Here is a 15467-nt window from a genome sequence, read left to right on the forward strand (position 1 = left end):
AGCCACTTGGGAGGCTGAGGCAGGAGAAACGCTTGACCCCAGAGTTGGAGGTTGCAGTGAGCCGAGATCGTGCCATTGCACTCCAGCCTGGGCAACAAGAGTGAAACTCCATCTCAAAAAAAAAAAAAAAAATCCCTTCCAATACTATATTTGTATGACTTTAGAAATTCCCTAAATGAATGAGATTTATTATGGAGTATATCTGTATTAAAATGTTCATTTAATAACTCTAAAATGTATATATTTTTAGTTTGCTATTAAAAGTGTAAGCCATGGATCAATTTGTAGAAGTAGGGATTCTCCATAGCCTGAGAAAGATTTTCATATTTTATACATCTACCCCCATCCTACTCACCCACCTGCACGTCTCTAAAATGGTCCTGTAGAATCACTGAGTTACAGTTAGTAATGGGAATAAGTTATGTGTCTATTGGGATGGGAAAGGAGTTTAGAATCATTAATTTATAATCTTGCCTTAGATTCTTTCTAATTTTGAGATGATGCCTTCTGTCATATTTGACATGTTTCTCAGAAGTACGATATATAAGTTCTTTATTTTTCACAATCTTATTTTCGTTTTAAAGGATAGTACGTAATCCTCTTTAACTTTTTAGTTGCTAAAGCCTGAAATCCATATTGAAAACATCAGGACCTTTGAGTTTGAATGTTTATGTGAGAAATATGACAATCTTTAAACAGAATATCAAAGATATTAGATATTTTTAATATTTGATCTGAACCAAAAAGTAGTCCAAATCTGGAAAAATATAATAACTTCAATCTGAGATTTTCTAGGTTGTCTACATTTATTTATGTTACTTTAAATGTGTTAGGACTGTGATGGGGGTCCTGCATGTAAGTAAGAAAGTCAATTGTCAAATTAAGAAAGGTGTAGCTGGGCATGGTGGCTCATGCCTATAATCCTAGCACTTTGGGAGGCTGAGGCAGGAGGATCTCTTGAGCCCAGGAGTTTGAGACCAGCCTGGGCAACATGGCGAGACCCTGTCTCTACAAAAAATTAAAATAATAATAATAATAAAAAATAAAATAAGGGCAATAAAGTAAATAGTAATTTTTAAAGAGTATCAGTTAAGCTGTTTTTGGTCCCCAAACTATTATTGAAGTGATAATTGCTATTTTAAATATTTTTAAATTTCTAGATCATTCATTATCATGGTGTAGTAAAGTCCATGTTAGGTCTTGGTCAGCTGTCTACTGTTATCACTCAGGTGAATGGAGTGCATGCTAACAGGTAATATTTTATAAAATAATGATTTTCTTTTGTTATTTTATCTGAATGGGAAATTGTTAATTAGTGAATTGTGTAACTTAATGTTTAGTAGAGTAATAAATGTTTTATGTGTTTTCATGGTATTGGAGATAAGCACCAAAATTTTTTTTCCTCAAATTTTTCATAGTCAATCTACCACTTAACAGCTTCTGTCTAAAGAGCCATCCTTGAATTAGATTTGCTTTAACACAAGGAACTTCTAGAACCCACCGGCTATTGGTGAGGCTCATATGGGACTTCCTGGGCCTCAAAGGGCGTCTATGCTCTGCTTACAGTATCAGTACCAGTTGTTTTCCGTGCTAGAGGTGAGGGAGCGAACTTTGTGACTGATTGATGGAATACCACTGTAGACTATGTGCACTGATTTTACCCTAAATGATTGATGAATGTGGAAAGCAGCCTTCCTTTCCTAAAGATGGTGGGTTTATTATTGAAAATCAAATTATGCAAAAAATAATACATATGTGTGGCAAAAAATTCAGGCTGAGTAGTTCTTCCAGTTTGGAAATTAAATGTGGAGATTAGCACTGCTCTTGCCACTGCTTTGCTGTGAGAGCTGAAAGCTGTATTTCTTGATTTATTCATCAGACTCTAAATGGCTATTCTGGGCAGTAAAATCTAGTCAAAAGGGAAAGGGATCTCACTTAACCAAAGAATATACAGGCCACTGTTTTTGGACTACTCTGAAGCCACCTTTTTCTTTTTTTTCAACTTTTATTTTAGATTCTGGGGGTACATGTGCAAGTTAGTAACAAGAGCATATTACGTGATACTGAGGTTTAGGATACAATTGAACCCGTCACCCAGGTAGTGAGCATAGTACCCAAAAGATAGTTTTTCAACTCTTGCCTCCCTCCCTCCCCCACCCCTTGTAGTCCCCAGTGTCTGTTGTTCTCATTTTTGTGTCCATGTGTACCCAATGTTTAGCTCCCATTTTATTCTTTTCTATAGCTACATAGTATTCCATTATGTATATGTGCCACATTTTCTTTATCTAGTCCACCATTGATGGGCACTTAGGTTGATTTCATGTCGTTGCTATTGTGAATAGTGCTGCAATGAACATACGAGTGTATGTATCTTTTTGGTAGAATGAATTGTTTTCCTTTGGGAATATACCCAGTAATGGGATTGCTATGTGTTCTATTTTCAGTTCTTTGGGAAATCTCTAAACTGCTTTCCACAGTGGCTGAACTAATTTATATTCCCACCAACAGTGTGTAAGCATTCCCTTTTCTCTGCAGCCCCTTCTACATCTGTTATTTTTAAACTTTTTAATAATAGCCATTCTGGGCTGGGTGTAGTGGCTCATGCCTTTAATCCCAGCACTTTGGGAGGCCAAGGCAGATGTATCATTTGAGGCCAGTAGTTCGAGACCAGCCTGGCCAACATGGTGAAACCCCATCTCTACTAAAATAATACAAATATAAACTGGGCGTGATGGTGCACATCTATAATCCCAGCTACTTGGGAGGCTGAGGCAGGAGAATTGCTTGAACCTGGGAGATGGAGGTTGCAGTGAGCCGAGAGTGCACCACTGCACTCCAGCCTGGGCAACAGAGGGAGACTCTGTCTCAAAATAATAATAGTAGCCATTCTGATTAGTGTGAGATGGTATCTCATTGTGGCTTTGATTTGCATTTCTCAAATAATTGTGATGATGAGCGTGTTTTCATATGCTTGTTGGCTGCTTGTATGTCTTCTTTTGAGAAGTGTCTGCTCATGTCCTTTGCCTACTTTTTAATGGGGTTGTTTTTTGCTTGTTGATTTATTTAAGCTTTTTATAGATTCTGAAGCCAGCCTTTTCTAAGTACTGTTTGTATAGGTTCCAAAACTGTGATTCATAAAGACTATCATTCTACAATGTCTAAGGGCAGAGAAGTTCACTGTTGGTCAGATGGTATCACAGTAGTGGAATTTATGAAATCACAAGAGAAGTTTTGCAGAAGTAGAAAAGGAATGCTTATATGTTTAGATGTGTTTCTCCTGATTAGTTGAGAGACTTTATGAATAGATAGATTACAGAGATTTGGGAAAGAGTCATGGCTCAAATTGGGGTGTCAAATTTCTTTTTGACATAGACTACACATTCAGACTCCTCTTTTCTTCTCTTTGGGTCTAGGATACATAGAGCCTCCTGATTTGGGTTGGGAAAAAGGCATGTGTCAATATTCAATGAAGGGGTGCTGTGTCATGGTGAAGCAAATGATTATGGATGGGGCATGTTTTTCTTGGGGTAATTTCTATTTGCATTAAGCAAATACTTTTCCTAAAATATTGACTGTGCTTACCCTATTTATCATTCTTTTTAATGTACCCATTTATGTGGATGCATTGTCACAGCCTGATCCTGATTGCCATTGGTACTTTTTGCTATAAGGCTTCTTGTGACACATCCCCTCTGTGATCTGTTATCCCATAGATAATCTGTTATCCCACATTTGGATAACAAATACTGCCTGATTCTACTGAGATTTTTATCCTGAAAGTTTTATATTTTGGTGTCTGATGGTAAACTTGTAGAGTCGTTCAAAATTGGACTTTTGAAAATTACATTTCAGTTGTATTTCTTTAGCCTTATTCTAAACTGTTCTTGGTGGTGGTCATAAATTTAGAAATTGGAACATACTCTAGCTGCTATTTTTAAAATTTTTAAAAATGAAACTTGTTAGGTCACTTGTTATCTTTTCTTTATGTGTTTTTACTGTAATAAAAAGAGCAAGGAAAACTTTCAAGGATATTGATTCCAGCCTCTCTGTTACTTTATTTATAATATGGATATATAGGTGCTGTATGCAGTGTTATTAGATTATTAAATGGAAAATTGTGCCTAGCCTAGGATCTAAACATATGGCAGAAATTCAGACAGTATGATTAATAAAAAAGAAACATGAGGAAAGCCTAGCTGTTTCTGTGTAGTCATGATCTCAAATATCACTGGTCATCCTAATGTCACCTAAGTAGAATGCTTAGAACAAAATAATTAGCCTGTATCATACTGGTTTTGCAAACTCAAATTTTAAACTAACTGAAAGTAGTTTAAAAATAGGTATATATTTTAGGTAGCTAGTTTTATATACTTTGTTATGCCGTTGACAAATCATTGTAACTTTCTTTTGCTCTTGGTATTGTTCTAGATGCCTCCCAACTGTCCCTAAGTTATACCACTGGCCCCCCCTGTATTTTTGTCTTAAATTTAATTCAGAATTCTAAGTTATTAGAACTGCTTATCTCTGAATTTATGTGTGTTCCGTTGGCTGTTTTTCTTCTTTGCTCTTTGTTCAAATTAAGCATGCAGCTATTTTTACAATGGGCTTAGTTATTATTCAGGAATTAACTCTGCTCTAATATATGGCACACTTTAATTTGTTGAAGAATGGTGTATCAGAAGTAATTAGTGAAAAAATATTTTTGAAGGATGGAAAGATTAAAATTTTCTGGGTAGTTTCTGGATAGAGATAATTATTTTGTTTCTAAGAACAAAATATAATGCAAATTCAATAAATATAATAAATAGAGATGTAAACCAATGAAAAATCTCTGAATGTCACTTTAAATAAATTAAAGTTTAGTTGATATGGGTTTCTTTTAATAGGTCCGAGTGGACAGATGAATTAAACACGTACAGAGTGGAAGCAGCTTGGAAATTGTCACAGTGGGATTTGGTGGAAAACTATTTGGCAGCAGGTAAAATTACTTCTTAAAATATAAGCAGTTTTAGGCTGGGTGCGGTGGCTCACACCTGTAATCCCAGCACTTTGGGCGGCTGAGGCGGGTGGATCACGAGGTCAGGAGATCGAGACCATCCTGGCTAACACAGTGAAACCCCGTATCTACTAAAAATACAAAAAATTAGGGGGACGTGGTGGCACACGCCTGTAATCCCAGCAACTCAGGAGGCTAAGGCAGGAGAATCGCTTGAACCTGGGAGGTGGAGGTTGCAGTGAGCTGAGATCGCGCCACTGCACTCCAGCCTGGGTGACAGAGTGAGACTCTCTCTCAAAGGAAAAAAAAAAAGCTGTTTTAATATGACAAAAATATTCAGACTTAATTAACTTAGCAACATTCATACTTAATCTCTTAGCCTGTTTTATGATTGCCTTGTTTAGTTGTTTAAAGTAGAATGAAACCAGGCTGGGCATGGTGGCTCACACCTGTAATCTCAGTGTTTTGGAAGGCTAAGATGGGAGGATTGCTTGAAGCCAGGAGCTCAAGACCAGCCTGGGCAAAATAGTGAGACTATCTCTGCAAAAATGCTTTTTTAAAAACTTAGCTGGGCATGGTGGGTCATGCCTGTTCACCTACTCTGGAGACTGAGGTGGGAGGATCGTTGGAGCCCAGAAATTCAAGGCTGCAGTGAGCTATAATCATGCCATAGCCCTCTAGCCTGGACCACAGAGCGAGACTCTGTCTAAAAAACAAACAAAAAAAGGAATGAAGCCCCCTGTTTGATATTTCAGCTGACCATTTTATCTAATGAAATAAAACTGAGTTTTGGACCCAGCTACCATGACATTTCTTGACTCTTCATTTGTTTTTCAGATGGAAAATCTACAACATGGAGTGTCAGACTGGGACAGCTATTATTATCAGCCAAAAAAAGAGATATCACAGCTTTTTATGACACATTGAAGCTAGTGAGAGCAGAACAAATTGTACCTCTTTCAGCTGCAAGCTTTGAAAGAGGCTCTTACCAACGAGGATATGAATATATTGTGAGGTATTTTGGGGTTTCCATTTTTATATTCCTGGCCTATAAATGTCACCTGACAGGATTGGAATTTTTTGTTGAGTAAATAATTGATAGAGTGTTTGGTATCATGCAAAGCTACACCAGATAGCTCTTTCATTCTTCTTACCTCGCAATTACCCTACAGTTAAAAAAATTCTAACATACATCCTTTTAAGGAAAGGCAACTATGAGACTAATGGAACACACAATAAAAATAACTTATGTTTGTCCTCTTGTAATGTCGTAGTTTGCTTTCTATATAACCCGTTATAACATAGACATCTATAGCACCTGGCACATTGGTGCTTGGTATTTATTCATTGTTTCCCTTTCCTTTTCATTTAGAAATGTATTTGATATTTCCCCAAAAAATATAGGTATCACATTACTAGAAAGAAGATTAACTTTTAGAGGTGAGGAAGAAACTGTTGGAAAACATTTTAGGTCTGTGAATTCTACCTGAGGAAAAATGATAAACTAAATACTGTAATTAAAGTATAATAAATTTATCACATAGCACATTTTTTTAAATTAGAAGAATTCACTATATTTAGTATCAACCCGTTTGGTGATATCTTAAGGAAACTAGAGATTGGACCACTGAGTTTAACTCTGTTCTGTAGCTACTCAGCTATATCCTTGTGCCTTGAACACTGAATCATAGACACTGAGTGTCATACAAGGGGGAAAAGGCTAGAGTGAATGTATCACAGTTTCCATCACTCTTAGAAAAAAAACTACATTAATTTCACAATTTTTTACTATCATCTGCTATGCCAGGCCCTCTTATAGTAGCATCAGCAATATATGCAAATACCTCATGTTGGTTTATACTGGATCCATGTTTTCTTTTATCTTCATTTAGGTGGTAAGTTTTGGTTTTCATACATTTGAATTTAGTTTTATCCATCATTCTCCAATTTAATTAGGAATTTGGGATTCACTGCAAATCCCTAAATATTTATTTTAAAAATTTTAATGTAATTAATTTTATTTTATTTATTTATTTACTTATTATTTTAAGGGATGGGGTCTTGCTATGTTGCCTGAGCTGGAGTGCAGTGGCTATTCACAGGCATAATCATAGCTCACTGCAACCTTGAACTTCTGAGTTCAAGTGACCCACCTGCCTCTGTCTCCGGAGTAGCTGGGAGTACAGGTGCACACTACCATGTCTGGCTAAAGCACTAAATACATAAACCAGCATAAATTGGTGTTTACATTCAGTTTGAAAAGATAAAAATATAATTGTTTACTTAGCAAGGATATATTAAAGTTCTACCAAAGACAACTGTGTATTTTAAATTCTTTATTTCTGATTCAAAGTACATGCTTTATATATGAGATTAATAAGGCTGAATGTGATAACATTTTAACATAGGCTCTATCTATCTTCAGATTGCACATGTTGTGTGAGTTGGAGCATAGCATCAAACCACTTTTCCAGCATTCTCCAGGTGACAGTTCTCAAGAAGATTCTCTGAACTGGGTAGCTCGACTAGAAATGACCCAGAATTCCTACAGAGCCAAGGAGCCTATCCTGGCTCTCCGGAGGGCTTTACTCAGCCTCAACAAAAGGTTTCTCATACTACTTTTATTTTTAAAATGTCACTTATCTTGAATTTGGTATTTGGATATTATTTGGGGGTATTTGTATTTCTTAATTTTCTTTCTGAATCTATCTTTTTCTATTTTTAATTATCAGGGCTACACTATCTGGTTGAAAGGAACCTAGAACTTAAGAATCACTTTTTTACGCCATTTCTTTCTCTTTTTTAAGATGTTAAATACATATCTGGGGGATATGTTTTTTACTGATAAAAATCAAGAATAAGGTTTATAATAGGTAAAACAGAGCACTATAAGAAAATTAAGTCAAGTCTTTTTGAACAAATTAATCATTAATTCCTTTGAAATAGAATATGAAGAAGTTTCTGTGTTAGGAAGAGGGGTTTTCAAAACATTGGAACTACTTGCAAAGTTTATGACCTAGATTTAAATTAAGTTAAGTTGTCGCATACGCTTGTCAGTGGTCTCTCTCACCCATGTGTTGTTCCTTCCTTTAGACCAGATTACGATGAAATGGTTGGAGAATGCTGGCTGCAGAGTGCCAGAGTAGCTAGAAAGGCTGGTCACCACCAGACAGCCTACAATGCTCTCCTTAATGCAGGGGAATCACGACTCGCTGAACTGTATGTGGAAAGGGCAAAGTGGCTCTGGTCCAAGGTAATGGCCAGGGAAATGTCATCAGATATATATATATATATATTCTGTTGGGAATTATGTACTTCCTTAAAAGGCCAACTGAGAGAACATAACTAATCCAAATTAAGAACCTTCCTTTTCTATCACTTTTCTTCATTAGTTATCTACCATAGCCTGGAAGTAACTATTCTTTTTACTCTACAGTCCCCAGATACCTTCCCATTTCAAGGCTGAATGTGGAGTTCTTTCAGTTTTCATCTATCTTACATTTTCCTTGAGGAAAACGACCTCTTAATTTTTCACCTTATGTATGTATACATACAGTAAATGTTGGTTAAATGAATGTAACTCTGTCACTTAGTCGCTGGCAGATAATTAGCTCTCTGTGGACTTGCCAGTGTTACTGTCAATATTCAGCTCTGATCTGGCCAGGAAGGGCCTAGCATCTGAACAGAAGTTCACAGCAGTCTTCAGATTAAAGCAAAAGTAATGAGAAGGGGGTTTTTTAAACATTGGAACTGCTTGCAAGATTTATGATCCAGATTTATTTTATTTATTTATTTATTTATTTATTTATTTATTTATTTATTTGAGGCAGAGTCTCACTCTGTCACCCAGGCTGGAGTACAGTGGCATGATCTCGGCTCACTACAACCTCTGCCTCCCGGGTTCAAGTGATTCTCCTGCCTCAGCCTCCTGAGTAGCTGGTACTACAGGCGCCATGCCCAGCTAATTGTATTTTTAGTAGAGACGGGGTTTCACCGTGTTAGCCAGGATGGTCTCGATCTCCTGACCTCGTGATCCACCTGCCTCAACCTCCCAAAGTGCTGGGATTACAGGCGTGAGCCACTGTGCCCAGCCTATAACCCAGATTTAAATGGCTATTACTTAAATTTCTCCTCAGGCTAGTCGCCAGTTTAGAATTAGTAATAGGCATTACTAATAGTAATAGCATGTTCTGGAATTGATACTTAGCAACTATTGTTGGTGCCATTTGTGGTTACACAAACTTGTGGTGGCTGAGAAAGGACAGGAGAGGAGATGTTTCCTGGATGAGAGGGGAAAGCAGTTTATTCAGTGTGCATTAGTCAGTACCTGGTCATTTTATTGAGCTAGTGCTAGTCTATGTATTATAATACCTTAAACTCAATACATTCAAAATGCAATTTATTGTTAATACTCAATACCTGTTTCTCCTCTCACGTTTCCTACTTTTCTGAACAAGACTTTATTCCATCCTCCCATCGAAAGCAGAAATCTGGACATCATCTTAAATTCCTTCTGCAACCTTACTTTTCACATCCAGCTGGAGACTAAATCTTTGTTCTTCAACCTTAGAAATATCTCTTGAATCCTCTCCCTCTTATTTATTTCCACTGCTTTAATTTATGACTTTATTATTTACATCCTCTAACAATGTTAACAACCTTTTTAGGATCTCACCATTTACTGCAGTTTGTGATCTTTCTAAAATCGACATCGAATCATGTTGCTCCTTCAAAAAGATTAAATCCTACAAAGTATTCTTCATACCTTTAGGATTAAGCCTGAACTCTAGGAACTATACAGATCCCTTTCTGATCAAGTCCTGGCCTACTTCCTCAGTGTCATTCATCACCATCTCAAAAACCCTTTAAACTTCAGCTAAAATCAGACTATGTGCTTTTCTTCCAATTAAAATTATTCCATCTACCTAGAATGCCTTTCACTAAATTCTCTGCCAAGAAGATTTCTACTTATTCTTGAAAACCTAATTCAGATTTTCTTTGTTGATAACTTTTCCTGACTGCTGTTTTCCTTCATTTTCCTATATTCTTCAGGTAGGTTTAAGGGACTCTTCTCTCTCCTGTAGAATGCCGAGGTATATTCCTCTGTTGTAGCACTTAGCAAATATGCTGTTATTTCACATAGTTTCTTTCCTCATGTGACTATGAACTTTTTTATGCCAGGGATTTTAATTTGTTCATGATTGTCTTCAGTTCCCTGAACTTTGATTATAGTCCTTTCTTGATATCCATGGGGAGATTGGTCCCAGGATTCTCCATGGATAACAAAATCTCTGGATACTCAAGTCCTTTATATAAAGTGGCATACACTGTATTTGCATATAACCTGCAGACATCCTCTTGTGTACTTCTCTAGGTTACTTATAATACCTAATACAGTGCAAATGCTTTGTAAACAGTTATTATACTTGTATTGCTTATTCATATTATTTTTAATTTTTTGTTCATAATATTTCTTTTTTTTTTTTTTTTAAGTTTTATGTTTTGAGAGAGACAGAGTCTTGCTCTGTTGCCCAGGCTGCAGTGCAGTGGCATGATCATAGCTCACTGATGCCTTGGACTCCTGGCCTCAAGCAATCCTCCCACCTCAGCCTGTGCTCTGTAGCAAAGGCTATAAGCATAAGCCATCATGCCTAGCTTTCTTTTTTTTTTTTTTTTTAAAGAGACAGGATCTTGCTCTGTCAACCAGGCTGGAGTGCAGTGGTGCATCATAGCTCACTGTAACTGCAAATTCCTAGGCTCAAGCGATCCTTCCCCCTCAGCCTCCCAAGTAACTAGAACTATAGGTGTAAGCCACCACACCTGGCTAATTTTTAAATTTGTTGTAGAGACAGGATCTTGCTATGTTGCCCGGGCTAGTGTCAAACTCCTGGCCCCAAGCAATCCCCCTGCCTTGGCATCCAAAAGCACTGGAATTGCATATGTGAGCCACTGTGCCCAGCCATTCCTAATATTTTCTATCCACTGTTGGTTGAATCCATTGATGTGGAACCTATGGATATAGACAGCCAACTACAGTTATAAAATTAATTAGTAAATGAATGAATAAGATGAAATGAAGCAATGTTTCAGTTTTAGAATTTTACTTTAGTAAGAGGCAAACAAAAGATAAACATGAAATTACACATGGATTTGTACAAAAACATACTTAATGAACCAATACTTTTGCAGAAAATAGAAATATGTTTTTAAATTAAAAGGCTTATTGTTGCCTTTTTTCTTTTAGGGTGATGTTCACCAGGCACTAATTGTTCTTCAAAAAGGCGTTGAATTATGTTTTCCTGAAAATGAAACCCCACCTGAGGGTAAGAACATGTTAATCCATGGTCGAGCTATGCTACTAGTGGGCCGATTTATGGAAGAAACAGCTAACTTTGAAAGCAATGCAATTATGAAAAAATATAAGGCAAGTATATGTATAATGCAATTTCAGTTAACTCTTTGTTGACTGGGTAAAATGACTTAAGTCTATATGGAAAAGTATATGTATAAAAATAACCAGGAAATTTTTTTGACTATTCAGTGAGTATATAACATAAGTAATTGGAATTATCACAAAATAAATATACTCATGAAACTGCCACCAAGTCAAGAAACAGAATATTATTTGAGCTCTATAACCCCACTCCCCTTCACCCCAGTAATCACTATTCTCCCCCTCTGTCTCAAAGTTAACTACATCCTAGCCTGAAAATTTTTGAGCAAAACCAATTTATAACTTCTTGACTAGGTATTAAACTTTATATAGATGGTGTTGTAAGAGATATACCTCTCAGTAATCCATGGGTCAATGAAAACTTTCAGTGGAAATTAAAAGTACTTTGAACTGAATGATAATAAAAATGGCATATGAAATCCTGTGCAGCTAAAGCCATTCTTAAAAGGGATTTAAGTTTTTATTTGCATATATTTGATGAAAATAAAGGTTCAGAATTAATGAGCTAAGTATCTATTCCAACGGGTTGAAAAAGGAACTAAAAAAGTAGGGGGAGGAAAAAAAGTAGAAGAAAGGAAATAATAAAGCAAAGAACAGGTGGCTGGAATTTGTGGGACAGATAACTGAGAGAAAAATGTTAAACAGAGTAGTTCCTATCTGCATAGGAATTGTGTTGGCTGAATACCAGCCTGCGCATGAATAATCCAGAATTCTATGAGGCCAAGCTAGGAATAACAGACTTGCTGGGGAAACAAAATGCAGAGGCTACAAGAACAATTTCCAGAGCTCACATGGGATCGAGATTTGTTCAGATGACAGGATTGAGAGTTATTCAGTCCACCAGCCAGATTGAGAGGCCTCATTGCATAATATGGAGCATTCAGTAAAGACCTTAAAAGAGCCACAATTTAGAAGTAGGACTAAATCAGTCCTAGGCTAAAAACTACTCTATATCCATACTAGAAAGGCAGTAAAACAAGCTTTAAGAGGATTACACTGATCTTCAAGTAACCTTACTGCCTGCCGGATCAAAGTCTAATGCTCTTTAAAGCAAGACAACAAAATCTAAAACTTGACAACATAAAAATATATCCAGCATCCATTAAAAAATTACTATGTGAATGAAGAAGCAAGAATATTTGAGCCATACATAGGAAAAAAATAAATCAATAGAAATAGTTCTAGAAATGACAGAGATGATGAAATTTATAGATAAGTATGTAAAAACAGCTATTGTATATAGACTCCATAAGTTTAAGAACATAAACAAAAATAAGAGAATGATGAGAAGAGAGAGGAATCAGAAATACAAGGAAGACCTAAATGGGACCAAGAGCCAAAGCAAATGGCACAGACAGTGCTAATCTTTAGATCCAGGAAGTGTTGCGTTCTGATGAAGATAAATAGGAGTCCAGCTCCTGTTCCTTGGTTACAAGAAGATGTCATGCCACCTAAGAAACTAACCTTGATTTGCATGAAAAACTATATTATCCTAAAGGGCAGTGATAATGAGGCAGGTTCTGAAACCGTACTTGTAAATTTCACCTTTCCAGTTGGAGAGATCTTCTGAATTTATTCTAGTATGTAAGGCGCAACAACTTACATACTAAGCCTTTGTGAGAGGCACACAAAAACTCACCAGTACTTAACAGCAGAATTTGATAGTGGATATTCCAGTTCTCCCATCTCTGTCTGGTACTAAAGCCAGGGTTAGGGAAGAGAGATGTCGTCAGACTACCAACTTTTCAGGTTCTGTTTCCTCTGCGTACACCCCTAATTTCCTGTCATAAAGACCTGAGTAGCCTCCTCTCTTGTTCTGGTTGCCTATACATGATGTAGACAGAAATGAGTAGAGAAAAGAATAGAGGCTGACTACTGTAGAATGGCATGAAGATCCAAGGGGCCACATATTGCATGATTCCACTTACATGAAATGGCTAGAATAAGCAAATACATAGAGACAGAAGGTAGATTAATGGGTACTAGAGACTGAGGTTGGGTCTGGGAAGTGACTGCTAATTGGTACAATTTTTTTTTTGGAGTGATGAAAATGTTCTGGAATTTGATAGTGGTGATGGTTACACAACTCTGTAAATATACTAAAAACAACTTTAAAATTGTGAACTTTATATTATGTCCCAATAGAGCTGTCATTTTAAAATATTACCCAAATGGCAATCTTTAAATAAAAAAAGAAGTAAAAGATACAAGGACAAGGAAAAAAATGTAGGAAATTTATTAATTGCAGATGATATGAATACATATGTAGAAAATTCTAAATATTATAAACTATTCAAAATATTGAGTGAGTTAAACAAGATTACCTGATGATTTTACTTCTGTATGACAACCAATAAAGATTTTAAAATATACCATTTACAAGCAAAAAGTGCTTGAACAGTTGGATATCTGTATGAAGAAAAAAATGTTCTTCAACCTCTACCTCATACCATAGACAAAATTGCTTCAAAAAGAGTGGATTATAGATCTAAACTGAAAAGCTAAAATTATAAACTTCTAGATGAAAAAATAGAAGAAAATCTTTACAACCTTAGGGTAGGCAAAGGTTTTCTTAGATCACACAAAGCATTAAGCATTAAAAAAATCCTGATAAATTAGATTTTCATCAAAGTTAAAACCTTTTCTAAGAAAGACAGTTAAGAAAATGAAAAGGTGTAAGCCATAGACTTGGAGAAAATACTTGCAATACCTATATGACAGAGGATTTGTAGCTAAATTATAGAGAACCCTACAACTTAGCAAGACAATTTAAAAATCTGTGAGGCCAGGCACAGTGGCTCAGGCCTGTAATCCCGGTGCTTTGGGAGGCCAAGGCCTGAGGATTGCTTGAAGCTAGGAGTTCAAGACCAGCCTGGGCAATATAGTGACAACCTGTCTCTACAAAAATAAAAATTAGCCGGGTATAGCGACGAATGCCTATAGTCTTAGCTATTCAGGAGGCTAAAGCAGGAGGATCACTTGAGCCTAGGTGTTTGAGGTTACAGTTAGCTATGATGGCACCACTGCATTCCAGCCTGAGTTAGAGTGAAACTTTGTCTATTAAAAAAAGAAATAAAGATCTGCAAAAGTATTGGAAAGACACTTCATAAGAATATATGCAAATGGCCAAAAAGCAAATGAAAAGACGCTTAGCATCATTAGTCATTAGGAAGATGCAAATTAAAACCACAACGAAATAACACATTATACACTGAAATGGCTGAAGTCTAAAAGACTAGCAATACCTGTTAATGCAATAAATGCACCTGGTGGGACTATAAAAAGTTAAATCTACCATATTCCATTCCATTCTTAGATGTTTATCCAACAGAAACAATTACATATGTCAATAAAAAGACTTGTACACAAATGTTTATAGTAGCTTTAGTCACAAAAACTGGAGATAGACCAGCTGGCCATCCAGAGAAGATGGGTAAACAAACTGTGGCACAGTTATCTAATGGAATACTACCCTAAAACAAGAAGAAATGAACTACTGGTACACGCAACAAGGTGGATTAATGTCATAGATATGCTGAATGAAAGAAGAGGGACATAACAGACTACGTGCTTATATGATTTCATTTATGTGACATTTTAAAACAGGTACAACTAATGTATATGAATAGAAATATCAGTAGTTGCCTGGGTAGTTGGCAGGAGAATGATGGCAAGGGTGGGCGCCCGTAAGAACTTTCGAGAGAGTTAGGAATGTTCATTTTCTTGACTGGAATGATGGTTCCATGGGTGTATATATGTCAAAAGTTACCAATTTGTACTTAATGTGTAAATTTTATTGTATGAAAGTTCTGTCTTAAGAAAGTTGATTTAAAATTTTATTTTATTTTATTTTTGAGACAGGGTCTTGGTCTGTCAACCCAGGCTGGAGTATAGTGGCATGGTTATGCCTCACTGCAGCCTCAACCTCCTGGGCTCAAGTGATCCTCTCACCTCAGCCTCTCAAGTAGCTGGGATCACAGGCATATGCCACCACACCAAGCTAATTTTTTATTTTGT

The 15467-nt window shown here is 36.4% G+C and overlaps 1 protein-coding gene across 2 annotated transcripts in view; it reads left to right on the forward strand.

Annotated features, from left to right (window-relative positions):
• ATR (ATR serine/threonine kinase) overlaps nucleotides 1–15467 on the forward strand; it is a 123287-nt gene that overhangs the window by 74129 nt on the left and 33691 nt on the right. For both annotated transcript variants that reach the window (XM_025377065.1, XM_025377066.1), the window contains 6 exons: nucleotides 1161–1252; nucleotides 4887–4978; nucleotides 5834–6011; nucleotides 7422–7601; nucleotides 8090–8249; nucleotides 11241–11420. In XM_025377065.1, the coding sequence (XP_025232850.1) occupies nucleotides 1161–1252; nucleotides 4887–4978; nucleotides 5834–6011; nucleotides 7422–7601; nucleotides 8090–8249; nucleotides 11241–11420 (882 nt within the window). The remainder of the gene's footprint in view (nucleotides 1–1160; nucleotides 1253–4886; nucleotides 4979–5833; nucleotides 6012–7421; nucleotides 7602–8089; nucleotides 8250–11240; nucleotides 11421–15467) is intronic.

Source organism: Theropithecus gelada, chromosome 2, assembly GCF_003255815.1.
Source record: "Theropithecus gelada isolate Dixy chromosome 2, Tgel_1.0, whole genome shotgun sequence".
In the NCBI taxonomy this organism is placed as follows: Eukaryota; Metazoa; Chordata; class Mammalia; order Primates; family Cercopithecidae; genus Theropithecus; species Theropithecus gelada.